Source organism: Ptiloglossa arizonensis, chromosome 6 (genome assembly GCF_051014685.1).
Source record: "Ptiloglossa arizonensis isolate GNS036 chromosome 6, iyPtiAriz1_principal, whole genome shotgun sequence".
Classification (NCBI taxonomy): domain Eukaryota; kingdom Metazoa; phylum Arthropoda; class Insecta; order Hymenoptera; family Colletidae; genus Ptiloglossa; species Ptiloglossa arizonensis.
The window spans coordinates 22,568,264-22,585,605 of NC_135053.1; the positions used below are offsets into that span (position 1 = coordinate 22,568,264).

General features: G+C 49.3%; 1 protein-coding gene across 3 annotated transcripts in view; it reads left to right on the forward strand.

The window, feature by feature from the left end:
- Pdk1 (Phosphoinositide-dependent kinase 1) overlaps window positions 1–17,342 on the forward strand; it is a 51,750-nt gene that overhangs the window by 12,567 nt on the left and 21,841 nt on the right. Inside the window, exon 1 of one of the 3 annotated variants that reach the window (XM_076314650.1) lies at window positions 9,425–9,609. The exons of 1 other annotated variant lie outside the window; for it this stretch is intronic. In XM_076314650.1, coding sequence (XP_076170765.1) covers window positions 9,520–9,609 — 90 coding nt within the window. In that variant the 5' untranslated portion in view covers window positions 9,425–9,519. Of the gene's footprint in view, window positions 1–9,424; window positions 9,610–16,053; window positions 16,272–17,342 lie in introns of those variants that run through there. One more of the 3 variants, XM_076314651.1, reaches the window with a different exon arrangement.

The window sequence follows — 17,342 nt, forward strand, 5'->3', positions numbered from 1 at the left end:
AAACGAACGCGCTACAATATTGTACGATTTTCCCGTACGAAGGACACGATTGGGACTCGTGACGTCAGTAGGAGTCGTACGGGCCCAAATTGTTCGGGCCGCACTTGCAATTTTTGGCGAAGAAGATTCTTATGTACGATCAATTGAAGAAATTTTAAATAGGGAGTTCTTCTTCGACCTACGTGTACGAAGAATTCGATTTCAATATGTCGGAAGTCACGTGGGTCGAAATTCAACCGAGGACCCAAATTGTTTCCTTACCACGTGCACGCTCTTGCAATTTTTCGCGAAGAAGATTCTTATGTACGATCGATTGATGAAATTTTAAATAACGAGTTCTTCTCCGATATAAGTGTACGAAGAATTCAATTTCAATATGTCGGGATTCGCGTGGGCCCAAATGTAACCGAGGACTCAAAAATTGTTTTCTTACCACGTGCACACTCTTGCAATTTTTCACGAAGAAGATTCTTATGTACGATCGATCGATGAAATTTTAAATAGCGAGTTCTTCTCCGAACTACATGTACAAAGAATTCAATTTCAATATGTCGGGAGTCGCGTGGGCCCAAATGTAACCGAGGACTCAAAAATTGTTTTCTTACCACGTGCACACTCTTGCAATTTTTCACGAAGAAGATTCTTATGTACGATCGATTGATGAAATTTTAAATAACGAGTTCTTCTCCGATATAAGTGTACGAAGAATTCAATTTCAATATGTCGGGAGTCGCGTGGGTCCAAATGTAACCGAGGACCCAAATTGTTTCCTTACCACGTGCACACTCTTGCAATTTTTCACGAAGAAGATTCTTATTTACGATCAATCGATGAAATTTTAAATATCAATTTCTTCTCCGACCCACGTGATCTTTCGTGCACGAAGAATTTACTTACAATGTCCCGGGAGTCACTGGGGCCCAAATTCAACCGAGGACCCAAATTGTTTCCTTACCACGTGCATGCTCTTGCAATTTTTCACGAAGAAGATTCTTATGTACGATCAATCGATGAAATTTTAAATAGCGATTTCTACTCCGACCCACGTGATCTTCCGTGCACGAAGAATTTCCTTGTAACGTCCCGGGAGTCACTGAGGCCCAAATTTAACCGAGGACCCAAATTGTTTCCTTATTACGCACACGTTCTTGCAATTTTTCCGCGAAGATTCTTACTGTATGTACGATCGACCGAAGAAATTTTACATATCAACTTCTTCTCCAACCCACGTGATCTTCCGTGCAGGAAGAATTTCCTTGCAATGTCCCGGGAGTCACAGAGGCCCAAATTTCACCTCAACCTTGTCAATTTTCATAGTTTTCCAAGCTTGGAATATTCTTCCTACCGCGAAAATATGTAAAGAAAAATATTCACTGTGGTTTTATACATATATATTTATTATATATATTACACACTTTGTACTTAATTTTACCAATACTCCCATGTTCCTCTTTGCACGTTGCCAGACGGCTCGCCATATAACAGTCCAGATCTTCTTTTATTCTTTTATTCTTTCCTATGCGTGCAGATGTCACCATCGATAGAATACAGAAGTATTCTCCTAAAAACGTCTAAAAATGTTCTCTTCCTCGCTTAAAATCTTCACAAATCTTGGATTCTCTCACCTCTAGAAAACGAAAGAACCTAAAAGAAGCTCGAAGCGCGTGTGCTCGGTATCTCGAGCGGCGAATTCTCGATCGATCGAACATTGCGTCGCGGGGATTAACACCGGAAGTCCATGCGTCCATCCGCGAGGCTCGATCGGTTCTCTCTCGCAATCTCTTCCTAGAGCGATTCATTACGGTTCAGCGTTACGATCCTTTTTCGTGCGCGACCGGACGAGTTGCATGCGCGTCATGTGCGTGCGCATAATGCAGCTCGCACTTTATGGCACAATATAATGTCAGAAACGAGTCGAATCCTCGCCGGTATGCAAAGCGTCTGGCGCATCGAGAACGGTCGCGGTTTCTTTTTACATTCCCGACCGCGTAATTCCAAGCAATGCAACCGTGGCATTATTAAAACGAGAGAGACGGAACGCAGGAAGCGAACGGGGCCGGCCGTGGTGCGAGCTGGAAATAGGGAAAGCAACGAGGGTGGAGGTTTCGCCAAACGAAATACGGGGACGCGGGAAAAGGAGACGCGACGATTCCACCGCATCCGGAATGTAATAACGATGAAATAAAAACCCAACCGACACGCTACGACTTCTAATTGTTAGTTAAACGTCGCGCGGCTGCCTACGACGCGGAACGGACCGACGATGCCCCGAGCCGGCCAAAATATTTGTCTCGGTGCCTCGAATAGTTACACCGCCGGAAATCGAGCGGATTCCGGTACACATTATCCGCGCGGTCGATCGACGCTGTTAACCTTGTCGCGCGAATTATACCTATGCCTTTGTACGAAGTTTACGCGGTGAATTTTCTCACTGAGATCGTCGATCGTTTATAGAACGATTAATAGAACACTTTGGAGGATGTACGATTGGAAATTGTACGGTGTTCGTTCTCAATGATATATTTATCCGTGGTGGTAACGAGAAGTAGAACTTAATTGGAAGAAACATTGCGTATGATTTAAGTAGAGCGTAAATCCGAGTTAGATGGATACTTTGAGTAATGTGTAGTAGGCTGATCGAGACAGGGCGAATGAACATTTGATTTTCGATGCAACAGAGAGATTCGAATTTTCGCGCGCGAACGTCGCATCCTGGTCTACCGATCACGCACGTGTTCAATCACGTTGCATCAATCTCGAGAAGAAATTTGCGAGTTTCGATCAGTTTCCTTTTTCTCAACGCCTCTGTATAATATTCGTTGGAACGTTGAGAACCATAGGACCGGTTGGACGCGAACTATAAATTCCCGCGCTGTGTATTAACTGGTTTGGTTGAACGAAAAGAAAAGAAAAAAAAAATGAAAAGAATATTCTAAATTTCACGTTACGTACGCCAAGTCAGCGCGATCCTCCTGCTTCTATCGTTTCGTTGCCAAGAATGTCAACAGGCGCCGTTCGTTTGTTCCGCTGCTCGTCGCTTCGGTTGTTCGGTTTTGTTTATTCGAAACAGAAGCCAACACCTATTTCGATGGCGGGATACATTGTTCGAGATTCCACTAACGGCGATAGATGCGATCACATCGAAGAAAACCGAGCGAAAGAATTTTTGAATAAAAACGTTGAAAGGTACGGTTTTAAACGGTGCTTGAATCGATCGATCGCATCGTCGCTGTTACGGTGGTTATTTGTTCGTTGAAAATACTATAAATACAACGCTCTCGACACTGAACAATAACCCGGTGAAGCTTTCGATAACCCAGTCCGTTGAAATGTCTTCGGAGTCGCGTAAACTGTGCCCGGATAAGAGATCGCCCGAGGAAAAGAAACCAAAAGGTGAACGGTATCTTATCCGAAAAAATTCGAAGTCGAATCACGGTACGAAATATTCCACGATAAAGTAAGAAAAATCTAACCGCTCGATGGGAGAAATCTCGTTACGTTGATCGTGTTTGTCTGTTTTCTCGCGCTCGTCGTCCGGATAGCCGGAATCGGTGCGCGCGCGCTCGCGCGAGGGATAGATAAGATTCACGATCGTCTCTGGGCCTCTCGAGCGGCGCGCGCATCCGTAGGAGCCACTTTCGCGCGGGCCAGCCTCGAGGATTGTTTTCGTTCGATGGTCGTTTATTTGCACGTAATCGCGGCTCGCGAATCCCCCGCGAGCTCTCTCTGTTGCGCGCGTGCGCGTGTGCGTACACGGTCATCGAACACGTAATATTTTCATTCGACGGTGCGCGCGGAAACGTGCGCGTCGTAATCTTGTTTTCGTTGGACGAAACTTTCCAGCGCGAAATTTCGCCCGCGCCTCCGAAGATCGACAACGGACGGTCGATCCAACGACGGTGCTCGTTACCGAACCAGATAAGAGACCAAGAGGGGGAACGCGACGATCGACGATGAAGCTTCACCATCGTCGTTGTCGTTGTCGTCGTCGTCGTCGTCGGTTTCCTCTTAATCGAAGTATTTACTCCTCGCGGTGGTACAAAATATTTACGCGCGTCGTCTCGTGGCTTTTACGATATTTTCCATCGAACCGTCGCGTCGCGTCGCGAGTCCTTGTTTGCCTGGCCGATCTTCTCGATTTCGTGCCCTCCTCCGCCACGTCGTTCGGTTTCACGGGTATATCCGGCGAGCCGGTAACGGGAACCGCGCGCGAAAATATTTTTCGTCGCCGCGGCTACGCTTCCAGGAATACCGTGCACGGGACCGTGAGCTCGAATCCGGACCAATTCCTCGCCTTGGTAATTAGGCGATAATTCCTCGCCTCGTTCGCCGCCTCTACCACCGCGGTCTCGTTCCCTCGAACCACACTGCTCCCGATTGGGAGATTTACCGACCTTTCGATGTATCTTCCGAACCGCAAAGACACCGAGGGAAAATTTCCACTAGAAATTATACCAATGCGATAGTTCGCAGGTTGGTAGATTTTACGTTTATTTAATGTTACGTTTATCGGTCCCGCGTTGTTCGTTTATATTTAATCGTCTTAACGGAACGGGCGACCAGCGAGGCGAGTGAATTGTAACGAAATCGGTAATACGTCGAGTAAGAAAAGTAATTTCGAAGAAAAATAATTTCCAAAGTGGGGAACGATCGTTGCGCAATCGGCGAGAGAAAGTGTGTCGATAATATTTTAACGTGTAGGAATCTGGGACCACTTACGACGCGAAAAGTACACACTGTCGATCGTAAAGATTTTTGAGAAATTTCTTCGCTCGGTTCGGCTTCGTTTTCGGTATAGATTGCGGAGGAATTGTTCGCGCAACGCGTGGCTTCTTATCGCGAAAGAGTGCTCTCGATGTTTGGAGTAACGTACTAGGTTGTTCGATACGTTTCGTCGTTTTTTCCGTTGGAAAAAATACTGCGACTTCAACGTTTCAACGACTGTAAATACACGAACGAGTCGAGTGATCTGCACGAAACTTCACGCGCGTTTTAACGGTGGTACCGTCTTTGGAAATATAAAACGTCGAATTTAATAGTTCGACGAAACTTACCGTGCAACCTAACGTACATAATCATCGAGCAGATGAAGAAGAACGTGTTGAAACGATCTTCGAAACTTTGAAAATTCGTGTGTTCGTTTCTAGGGGAGATTGCATCGAAATGCATCGAAATGCATCGAAATGCATCGAAATATGCATGCTATATTTTAATCGGTGAACATTGAAAAATTTGTACACCTTACCGAAACATCGATACCAGGAAGTCGATTACTTTGACCGATCGTTATATATTTTCCTGAATCGGGACCACCGTGGATCGCGAGTTCCCGACCCGGTGCATTCTCGTCGAGGAATCGCGCGAAGAAACTCGATCGAAGCGCGAAATTGCGGGATACGTGGGCCGTCGTTGACGAGAAAACGCTCCACCCGTGTACCGGCGTACGATATTTAAATATCTGCGTGCCCCGTCGTCACGCGGTTGACAAATATAACCGTGTTGTTTGTCCTGGAAACACCTCGGTTCCGTCGAAAAATAAACGCCGACCGGCCTTCGAAACGCGAAATACCAAAGGTGTCGGCGTGTTCGAACCGTTCCGTGACACGTTTTGTGTACATTTGATTAGCGGGGACCGTTAATTGGCATCAATTAACCGGCGATCTTTCGCGCGATACACGTACGCGATGCATAATTCGCGATTAAAGCCGACGACGATGGCTTCCCCGTTCGAGCATCGATTTTACGAAATCGATTCAAATTACGAGGGATTCGGGATGACCGTGGAGCGACTTAAATGCTTCCACGGACTTTGGATCGCGATCGTCGTTGTTCCATTTACGATGGACGAATGTGTATAAATAGATCGGAGAATCACCAATACGTTCGAAGAAAACACGAAACGGAGAGTGATACAGCGACAGGGGACACTGATAAAATTGCAACGATTTCACAGATTCGATAAACACGCTCGGTTTCCGTTTCTACGGGTAAGATCCGAATCGATCGAACGTCCAAGGTCACCGAGATTCTCCTCCCCCACCACACCGTTCGTCCATCCCCACCTCGCGGCGCAGTCTTCGACCGAACAACGACTCGAAAACTCGCGAGACGGTTTACAATTACCACGAATCGAAATAGACACGAAGAGGAACCGGTACACGGGGTAGTCTCGGATTTCACGTAACTCGGGGCCAAAGAGGGGCATCGGTTCGCGATGTCGCGCGCTACATCACCTTGAAACGTCGACGGGAGAGTAAGCGGCGGTATCGTTATTATTGCCGCGAATCATATTTTTACTAGCGGCGACGTGAACGAACCGCCGCCGATTATTTTCCACCGAGGACGCGCGAGTTTTTGTTTTCGCACGGTGGATGTAGGTGCCGCGAATAAAAAACCGCGGGTTCGTTTCGCGAGCGTTCGGTTCGGCTCGGCTCGGCGCGTAGTCGCGCGCTCTTTTCAATCAGCCTCGTTAAAAATACATTTTTTCCTCCTCGGCCTCGTTTACGAATCCATCCGCGCCGGCCCGGAGCCGAAACACACGCGCGTCTCGCGCAATCAGCCGGCAATAAAGCGAACGAGCCTCGTTAAACGCGCCACCGTTCCACGCGATATTTCGGGCGATTCGCTCGATCGATTCACCTGTGCGCGTGGACTCTCGGTTTCGTCTTTTTCGCTCCACCTTCCTTCCTACCGGCTTCTCGTTCTCTTTTTCCCTCGACCGTAAACGTTTCCCTTGGTAACCCGTGAGCGCGGGTGTAAAACTTGTTGCGCCGGTACACGGTGATCCTCGCGGCAGCTACGAGACTTATTTTCTTCGCTCGATAGACCGTTCCCGGATGCGATTACGCGGCCATTATCGTAATTGCGATGTCGCTACACGTGCCGCGGCGAAACACCAATTTGTCGCCCCGTACATCCAATTAGTTGTTATCGAGCGGTTTCGTTGGAAACGGTTCTTTTCGCCCGCGAGACTCGCGACAACGACGAATCCAGTCCGATTTTCATCGAGATGAACGCGAGCCGATTTCGCGATCCGTGTCGAACTCGATCGACGTTTCCAAGTCTCGGTTTCTACGAACAGTTCGGGCACCCTCTCGCGAGTTTCGTCTCCTTCTCTCTCTGTCTCTATCTTCTTCTTCTTTTTTTTTCTTCGCGCGCGCACGTTCGCGAAAACAGGCGTGGCGTTGCGCCTCGATAATCGTCGAAAAGAAACCCACGCGTCCATCTCAGCTGCGAAGAGCAAATATTTTTCAGCCGGCGACCGTTATGTCAGAGGAATCCGCGAACGCGCTCCTCGTCGTAAATACGATTCTGTGAATGTAAACACGTGTTCCTATTTTTCCTTTAACTAATCTACGTTACGAACATTCGCCTGCCGAACGGCCTCATTTATAGCTGTCTTTTACGATCCGCTTTTACGAGCAGCGTCTACGGTGGCGCGACGCAAGCGCACCGTTCGTCTAAATTCTTTTGTAAAAACGTTCGGTAGCTAGTATTTTTTCACTCGGAACGTGCACACCGCCGCGAATGGAGCTTCGTTAGGTACACGTAACCTCATACGGAGCACTTGAGTCGCTTTCAACCGTTCCCGATTCGAGTTAACCGATCGAACGGACGTTACGCGCGATCAGAACGGTCTCGGATCGTACGGTTGTTATTAACCTCGAGAATTTCAAAATTGAAAAGTTCGACACGTTTCTCGTAACGCCGGTACACCTGAACAAACAAATCGATCCGAAAAGATTCGAAACGCGGATCGTAATACACGATCCAGACTCGTCCCTGACCTGGGTCAGCCGAAATACGCGAAACGATTCCGAAAGACTCGGTGCGCGAAACTTTCGGATACCGTGGGCGTTTCCGAGCAACGATCCGTTTATCGGTGTCGAATTTCGTCGAGACGTCGAGCTGGATCCGTGAACTCGACGATTTCCGAAAACCGAAAAATTCGACGCGTTTCGCGCAGTCGAAAATAATTACCGGTAAATATCCGCGGCGTGTGTACGCAAGGTGACGAACGACGCGTACGTCCCTAGAGCGTTAATAATAAACAGTCGTCGAGTATGTTTTCATCGATATTTACCTCTCCCTCCACCGCGCCGGTACACTCCGATACAGGAAACGACAGCCATTTTTCTTTCTTTAGAAGCACTTATGTCATCATTGACGCTCTTATCGTTATTTCTATTTGCACGAGCTTTTAAACTCCAAACATATGTCACAGTCGGTTGTATTGACTTGTTTTTGTACCCGTCTTTTTTTTATTTTCGGCACGATTAAAGGTCACCCGTAGTAGAGACCGAAGACCGATGATAATTAATTAACGACCGCCGATGCAATAATATTTGCACCGGCACCGGGAGCAACGAAGAGAAACGGCGCGTACTGCCATCGAATCGAAGAGATCGTAGAATTTTTACACCGATTCGCGGGCCCACCTCCCCGCGCCTCCCGACAACACAAATCGTCTTAGGTGTCGCCGATACTCGAGTCTGCGATCGCTATCGAGCGTCGTTTTTAAACGCGAAAACAACCAGCTGCGCGAGGACACTCCGTGCTCAACGAGATAATGGATTTTACGGCCGAACTCGAAACACCTATGAACATTTTATCGACCAGGCGAGCGTTCGCGCGATTTTCCACGAAGGAAATCTCGACGTTTCCCAAGCGGTGTACGGTCGATACGACGCGAGTAGCAACAACCGACCCAGAGACTCGCGATCGGTTCACCGGACGATACCCTTTGACACCCGGGTTCTCCAAACTTTTCCAAAGCGATCGCTCGCGCCTTCCGAGTTCGAGTGTTTACCACGGTGGAAACGGAAAGCGAGAACGAACGACGAACGTAGTACGTGTGCGTGTAAAGAAGCAAAAAATACAATAATAAGAGAGAAAAAAATAAGAATCACGGTCTCGGTGGTCGATAACGCTGGTCGATCGCCTCGGTAGCAGTTCGCTCGCTCGTGGAGCGGATCGTGCTTCGATCGCTAATCAGTCGCGCCTCGCAGGTGGCTCGGTCGCGTATTAATCTCCGTGACGTAGCCCCCCAGCCGGTGTACGCCGACCGACTCGATATCGTTCACCGATTTGGCGCGAAGGTTCATTATCGTCGAGTAGCGACGCGATGACGCACGTAGTCACGTAGACGCACGTGCGACAACGCCGAAACATCCACGACGAGAGAACAACGACGAAACCTCCACGAGGAGAGAACAACGTTGATCGTTACCGGTACGGAATACGATCATTGGCGGAAAAATATTTTCGTTTTTTTTCTTTTTTCGGCCAACGCGTACGTACGCGCGTCGCGGCTCGCGAACTTGAAACCGACCGAACTCGGGACGCGCGGTGCCGTCATCCCCGAGAAAACAAACGGGACGCGAAAGAGTTTTATCGCGAGCGTTCCGCGCAACGACCAAGTGCCCAGGAGGCTCCTACCGGGGATTATTTGTGCTTCGTGCGAAAGATTTGTTTTCTCCGTCGAAGTGCTTCAACGCGGCGACCGCGACGTCATCGAACATGGTGGGACGCGAGTTCCAGTTCGGACAGCGTGGAATTACTTCAACCGATGGACACGCGTTCTGCTTTCCGTCGAGACCAGGACCATTGGTAAGGTAGAAAATAACGAAGGGTTCCGTTTCTAGCCAACTGGCGCAATTCGATCTTGTTTAAACGTTGGTACGCGACGTTGGGCCCGATCGAACCGAATCGTTGAAAAAGTATCGCGAACGCGACCATACTTCGTTGTACACGATTGGGAGTTTCTTTCAAAAATATCTGGAATAAATTGTAACGGAAAGTACGAATTGTCCGAAAGAGGTCGCATTTGGACTCGTTTTCGTTCAGAAGAATAGTCGAGATCGATCGACAGCGCGAATACTCTGAATGTCGCTTTCGAGTTCCTTTCGTATCCTGGTTCGCTGCCTCCTTCGAACTTATTTCGAGAAAGAATTCCTCGAGTTCGAATTGTCGATCTTTGAAACGTGTAACGTACGTGTACGTAAAACGTCCGCTTTACGCGTCGACCGACCATTTCCATTTGTTTTTCCTTTCGAAAACCAGGGGTACGCCTCGGACTGGAGAAAATTATGCGTTCCCCTTTGTCCGCGTTAAGACAATTCGGTCGCTTTCGCATTCAAAGCGCGGGCCAATAGAAGCGACGGAACTCGGAAGATGTGGGCTTTCATCGAGTTAGCAAACGACGTTCCGTCAGCGAATACAAATCAGGTCACCCCGTGTGCAAGCACACCCATACGTGCTCGCCCCGTCTACCTGTCCGTTTCTGTCCGCGGTCCGTACGACCTACCGGAAGTCGCCCCAACGAGCGGACACGACCACCCACGATCGATCAAAGATTCCGCCCGTTGGAACAATAAGTTGCCCGTATTGACACACTGCGTTCAACCCGAGCGAATTTCGTATGCGGAAATCTACAGTCGACTTGCCACGTTCTTTCGGCGTGCTGAATTCAGTTACGTACGAACACGGGTTCGTGTCTTTTTTTTTTTTCTTTTTTTCTCTCTTCCTGCGAAACTGAAACTGAACGACGTCCGGAAGAGGAGGAAATCGTTGGCGAAAGACCAACGACTCGTCGAGAGATCGAACACAGACAACGGGGGATCGTTCCCTCGATAAATGCGTATCTCGACGCCTTCGTTCGCAACTATCGAGGCTCTGCTCTACACCGAGCGTTTTCCAACTATACGAGTGCATTCCGCTCGTTACAATGGCAGAGAAACGCAACCGTGAAAGGACAAGTGCATTCGTTGCAAATTACAGTCTTTGAAAGTTCCACTTTATGGAAGATGTATGTTCACCCGGTGCGAGAAGGCGAACACTGAACACGTTTCGACGATGTGAAAAATTTCGAGGAATATTTACTCGGGAATGATCACCGTTGCGCAGTTGTGTATTAACCGTGCGTTTGTTACTCGTAGAGGCGTTGAAAAGCGTGTTGAACGAATCTCGGGCGAATCCGGCGTAATAAGTAGAATAAACATTTTTCTTCGTCTTCGGAGATAAAAAAAGAAGAAGAGAAACGAAACGTTATCCGTAGCACGCTTAAGTCACGTTTGTTCCATTGGTGTTTCGATGTATGGGTCTGTGTTGATCTATCGTCGCGGCGTGTAGAACACCGACTCGAAGTTTACCGGTTTATTTTCGGAACGCTCCGCGATATAACTCCTTAAACGTAAACAACGGGGTCACGATCGGCGCCGAGGAGCACACGCGGCCCGCTTCGTTTCTTAATTGGTCTTAATCGAATCGTGTTAATCGTACGTTTCGAGCGTCTCTATTAACGCGTCGGTGAGGTGGTTCGTCGACGAGGAGGCGCGAGCACGCGAACCTCGGACCCGCTGGCCCAGTATAGCGCTGCCAAAATTCGCTTTTGGCAACCGGACAATAAATACGAGTGCCATTGAGACGTCGTGGGTTAGGTGGGCGCTCGAATCGGGGATCGAACCGCTCGGCCACCGACAGTCGAAAGCGCGACCGTTTCGTCGCGCATCGCGCTTCTCCGCGGCACTTCACCGTCTCTCGTATCTCGGCCGCGAAAGTTTCCGCGTACTTGCGCAGACATTCGCTCGACTTTCGGTGAACGACTCCGTCCGTCCGTTCGTCCATCCGTCCCCTCGAGCGCGAGACCAGAGAAACGAGCCGAGCGGTCCGACGAAGGTGTGCACAATGATCGATCGATGGCTCCGGTTCGCCAGCTGAATTTAAGCCGATTACAACGACGATCTTCTTTTTAATCCCCGGAATATCGGATAGACCGAATTCGCGTATCACGATCCGACGATAATTCACTATCACCGTGCTCTGAACCCCTCCCTCCCCCACGAGCGACCGAGAGCTCGATCTCGCTGCTCGATCTTCGTTCGTTGTCGCGTCCGTGAAAGCTTTCGGTCAAATGTGACCCACGACTAAACTTGACCCCCGTGCAGATACTCGATGTTCTAACTCGGTGATCTATAAACACGCGCGAGCGCGTATTATCCGTGTGTATTTTACTACGTGTACGAATCTCCTACCGAGATCGATTCCTCCGTTTCGAAGAAGCCGGTAACCCTCGAAGGTGATAACGTATCTACGCGAAGCTACGAGTGGAAATGTTTACACGATTATTCAACGGTGGGCCCGATTTTACATCTCGCGAGCGCACCGCGAAATTGTTGCCGCCGGCCGAAAGTAGCGAGCAACGAACAAAGGATCAATTTTTCATCGGTTACCCGTTGAATAAAACAGCGAATTTGAATTATGGAACCAAATATTTCACAATGAACGAATAAAAATTTCAACGCCCGATCGCATCAACGTTTCATTCGTCGTCTTTTGTTCCAAACGAATTCTACCCGGCTCTGTTTGCCACGGTTCGAACGTTTTCGCCATTCCGGTTGTTTTCCTCCGATGGGTTTGTCCGTTGGATTTTAAATTTGTCCGCGAACGGGTCATAAACGACCCTAGGTTCGGTGAATTCTTTCTCTATTTGTCCACGAGTTCCTTCTCTCTTCACCGTGGTGGTTGTTCGCGTCTACGCGTTCTTGGTCGTTCTCCGAGAATTATATTCGCTGTCCGCGAATCGTTCGCCCGTTTTCGCGAAGGCTCCGTGAAATTCCCCGAAATTCTAGGCGGCCGGACGTACCGAAACGCGACGCTGCTGCGATCTATTCGCATACGCGTCGGCCCTGACATTAATTCGAGGAAACCGAACGCCCCCCCGCGAGTTTCAAAAGTCCCTAGAGCCGGTGGCGCCTCCGCCCGTAAGCCGCTCGTTCAACTCGTTGCGTAACAGTGTCGTAAATAATCGACGCGCGTTCCGACGCTATTATTAGTATCGGGTGGCTGTAGTTTTTCGCCGAACGGGACTCGAATTGTTCCTGGATTCGTCGTTCGGCTAGAAAGTCGAGTCGCGCCGGTACGTAACCTTCCACTTCCGTTCCGGCGTCGGTTGAAAAACATTTGCATAAATTCTCGCCCGGTGTCCGCTCGCTGCGTACGTATACCACGTCGTTAGAAACGTTTCGGTCGAACTATCGAGCTCAATGTCGGAAATAATCTGTAAAAGATTCTCGCGCAAATCGATTTCTCACCTCGCGAGTCTCGTGACTCGCAACGAGTATATTTTACATATTTTCTTTTTCGTTTACTTTCGCAGAATTTTGCGATGGAGGAAAGACGAGAAGTCTTGTCTTGTCTTTTGACTGGAAACGCAGCGTTTCAAGTAAGGACACATTTTCCATGAAATTGTTCAGGACTGGTATTCTAGAATTTGTTCTAGCTTGTCCTTAGGTACGTTTCTAGAGCGAGCCAGTCCCCTCGTCGGCGATCGGCCATCTCGATTTAACCCCTCACCTTGCGATTTAATTTGCAATGTGTGTGCGTCAATGTCAGCCGTTGAATTTCTCACGCGTCGGTACCAACGTCATAGCCAACGATACCGTGACACGTGACTTTCGAGAATTCTTCCAAAAACAAAAAAAAAAAAAAAACAAAAACGTGGAATATTAAACGGGATACACGGAATGCAATTAGATTTGTCACGAATGCGACTCGTTTTCGTCGTACTTGGACCATAATCTCTATCACGAGTGCTCCCCGTGTCTGTCACGTTTGGCTCGCTACATGGACCACGAGTCTCGATAATTCATGGATGGTAGAATAATTCGTCGAACCTCGATCTTGTTTCCTCAATTACGATGTTTCTTGTTCTTCTTCGATGCAATGCACAAAATTGTCGACACGAGGAAACACGTTGTCCCCGATCGGAGTAAATACGAATCTCTCACACCAATTGGTACTCCGAAAGAAAATTTTTACCACGGTTCCACAATCTATCGGACAATTTTTCAAAGATATCGTCTAACGATCTAAATACGATCGACGAAATAAATGGAAAGAAAAAATAAAAATAAAAATAAAACAAAAATCTTACAAGGGAGGGTTGTCTGGATGCGATGAAACAAACGGAAGAAAATGAAGTAAAAACGAGATAAAAAACAAATACAAAAAGTAAATAAAATATTACAAAGCGGTGGTAGTGGGGATAAAATGCACGTTGGTCGATCGTGTCGTGCAACGCTTCGTTCCGCTCGCTTCGCTGCGAGGAGCGTCGTCCGCGACTAGAAGAACCGCTCGGAAGGAATCGCCGCTCGACGACGCGGAATCCGCTCGTAAACTTATTTACCGCGATCCCGTCGCTCTATCGACGCCGAACCGGGCAGATACGCGCGCCGTAGCGATGGACTTTGCGCGCGTGCACATTTTTTCGCCGACGGCCGTTTACTCGCGGGAATGCTCGCGCGAGCGCGAACATTGTTTGTTCCTCGATCGGGGAACAACACAACAGACTGCGTTTCACATCGGGCCGGTATCTTTCCTCGGCCGGGAACACGAGCTTCGTAAACACACGGACCAGCGACGACACGATTAGGCGACAGATAAAGAACGGTGTATTTTCGTCGCTCGCGTCTAAACGCGGAGATTAACGAATCTACATATCGGGAGTATCGTCGCTTCTTTCGTTTCGCGAGCCACCGGCCCGATAAGAGCGATAAACCTCGTCAAAGTGTTGTAATTTCCATTCTACGGCAACGATCGAGCGTTATTGCACACCGCCGCCTCCTCGACTTTGTTCTTAAACTTTGTCCGTCCTGTCTTTTATCTAGGAAATAACGAGGACTCGGTCGGTGACTAGCAACGGATAGAATTAGCCATCGACGGTGTACTCGAACAATTCGATGCGAATGCACTCGGGAAGCATCGAAATCTCCGGGCGCTCTAGATCGATACCGATACTTTCGCAAGGGTTACTCGTTACTTATACGATACCGAGTGAATATCGATCGCGATGATATCGCGAACGCGCGAAGAATAGAATCGGGAATTTTCGTCGTTCGTTCGGCTACCCGAAATTAACGATACTCTCGAGGATCGAGCGTACACCGTGCGAGATTACACTTCAACGGGCCGAAATCGATAAATGTTTCGGTATCGTTCCCATCGCTAGCGGTAACCTCCTTCTCCGTCGGCCCAGATAAAGACGCTCGGGTATCGAAACACGGTCAGACGGTTCGCAGACGTTATATACACAAAGCGAGACAGACGGCACCTAATGAAATCGCTTCGGAAAAAAAGAAAAAAAAGAAAAAAAAAAAAGATCCCCGTTCTCTTTCTCGACGATACGAAACAATACGCGAGATACAAAATTGTTCGGATATTCGCGGAAGATACCAAGGGGCCGAATGTTACGAGCGATTAATTTTTTTTTCGAAATTTTCCAGCCATCGTAACGAGATCGACGATACACGGGACGATACGGTGGCTTTCGCGTTAATCTCGGAACGCGAAAATTTCTATTTTCGGAAGGTAGTATCGCGGACAAAGACAGGTGTGAATCTCTTCGCTCTGGAGGGCGTTTGAAAAGAAATACGTAACCCGGTTTCCGAGAAAACGGAACCGTGCGCGCGCGGAACGTGTGTAATTCGATCGCGTAGGGCCCGGGTCGAGATTTCCACCGAAAGTCTTTCGCGGAAGGCGAGGCCCTTCCCAGAAACGATCGTATTGTCGGAATTCGGTGACATTCGACGAGGGATCGACGAACAGGTTGCCGCGGGCCGGTTGCTAGGCCGATCGCGACCGCGAGGATCGCTTCGTTGTTGAGCCGAAACGAAATACGAGCCACTGGGTAGGTCGCGGCGCGTCAAAGAGAAAACGCTTTCGAATAATTACCGAACGCGACGTTCTCGTCTCGGGATGCGCGTGGTTCCTTCGACGGTTCCACTAATCGCGATATTCGTCCCGTTCGATGAAACGATTTCCTTCACGGGAGATTTCGTTTAATTTTTGCGTATCGTCGCGAGAAATGGAGATCTTTGGGCCCGATAAGGCTTCTAGGCGCCTCACCCCGTGTTCGAGCCGCGGCCGCTTCATTGCTCGTTCACGTGCACCTTATCGGACGATCGCGCGGCCGAAGTTCGAGCTCCGGCTCGAGGGGACTAATTAAGCAGCGTGATTTCTGAAATTCCATCGGTACAGTCCGTGGCGGTCGTTGTCGTCGTTGTCGTTGTCGCCGTTGCCGTTGCCGTTGCCGCTGCCTCCACCGCCTCCACCGCCGCCAGTGTCACCGCCACCGCCACCGCCACCGCCGCTGCCACCGTCGCGGTCGTCGCGGTGCCCCCGTCCGTACGTCGCCTCGGTGAATGAGGTTCGAAGATCGACTCTCCTCCCGGCCACGAATGATTCACGCGGCCTACGCGGTTTACTATATTGCTGTAAGTGACCAAGAAGCCGTCGTAAACAACCGATAAACGGTACAAATACTTTTTTATTTATCACCAGACGGCCATGCCACGGCTCGTTATCGGTCACCGTACGGCGATACACGCCGGACCGGCTACTCGTTTTCCTCCCTATCCGTGGCCGGCTTTTATCCGCATTGTGTTCTCTCCCACGTTCCCTGCTGCTCTCTTTTTCTAATTGCATTTCTTCCGTATGTGCCGGCTATCCGGCCTCTCCTCCTCGATTAGTCTCCAGGCCTTCTCCCCACCTCTTGTTTTTTCCATTCATGCGAGCGCGCGAGACGGGACCGTTGCCACGGTTCTCCCGCCGAGTTGGAAAATTACCGCGTTCGATGCTACCGCGCCGGTCGTTTACTCTCTCGTTTTCTTCCCCGTGCCCTCCTCTCGAGGCGTACCGCGCACCGTGGCGTGGTCGAACGCCGGGTCAACTTTGACCCGGCGGTCTCCGTTACAACGATACAGGACCCGGATTCTTTCTAGATTGTTTCTAGATTATTTCTCATCCGATAGATTTATTTTTCCACCGCGGTAACCAGCTTTCCTCGCGAGAGAGGGAACGACCGAACAAACGTGGCTGAAAATCGAATTCCGGGGTGCATCGTGCGCGTCTTCGTTTCTCCCGACTTCCAGAACGCGTTACGAGAAACGGGCCGCTCGATCTCTTCGGGGAAGGATAAACAGAGTCGAATTTGATCCTCGAGTGTTACTCTCGCGCGATAAACATTGAAAATTTCGTCGTTTCGTAGCCGAGCTGAAGTCGATAATTGGCAACAGATACAGTAGTCTGTTTACTCGATCGTACTTGGCGATTCTTTCATCGACCACGGTCCCTTGCACGCGACAACAAACCCGCGTCCGATTCTACGATCGCGTTACCCCGTAGATCCCGTGTGCTCGACGTTATACGACTCCTTCGGGCCGGAACGCTGGATAAGGAGACAAAGATAATCGATTCGTCTCCCGGAACGCCCGTCGCGTGAAATGTTAATCTAACCGGGTCTACCTTCCCCGAACGGCCCCCGATTTCCCGTGAATTTTTCTCGT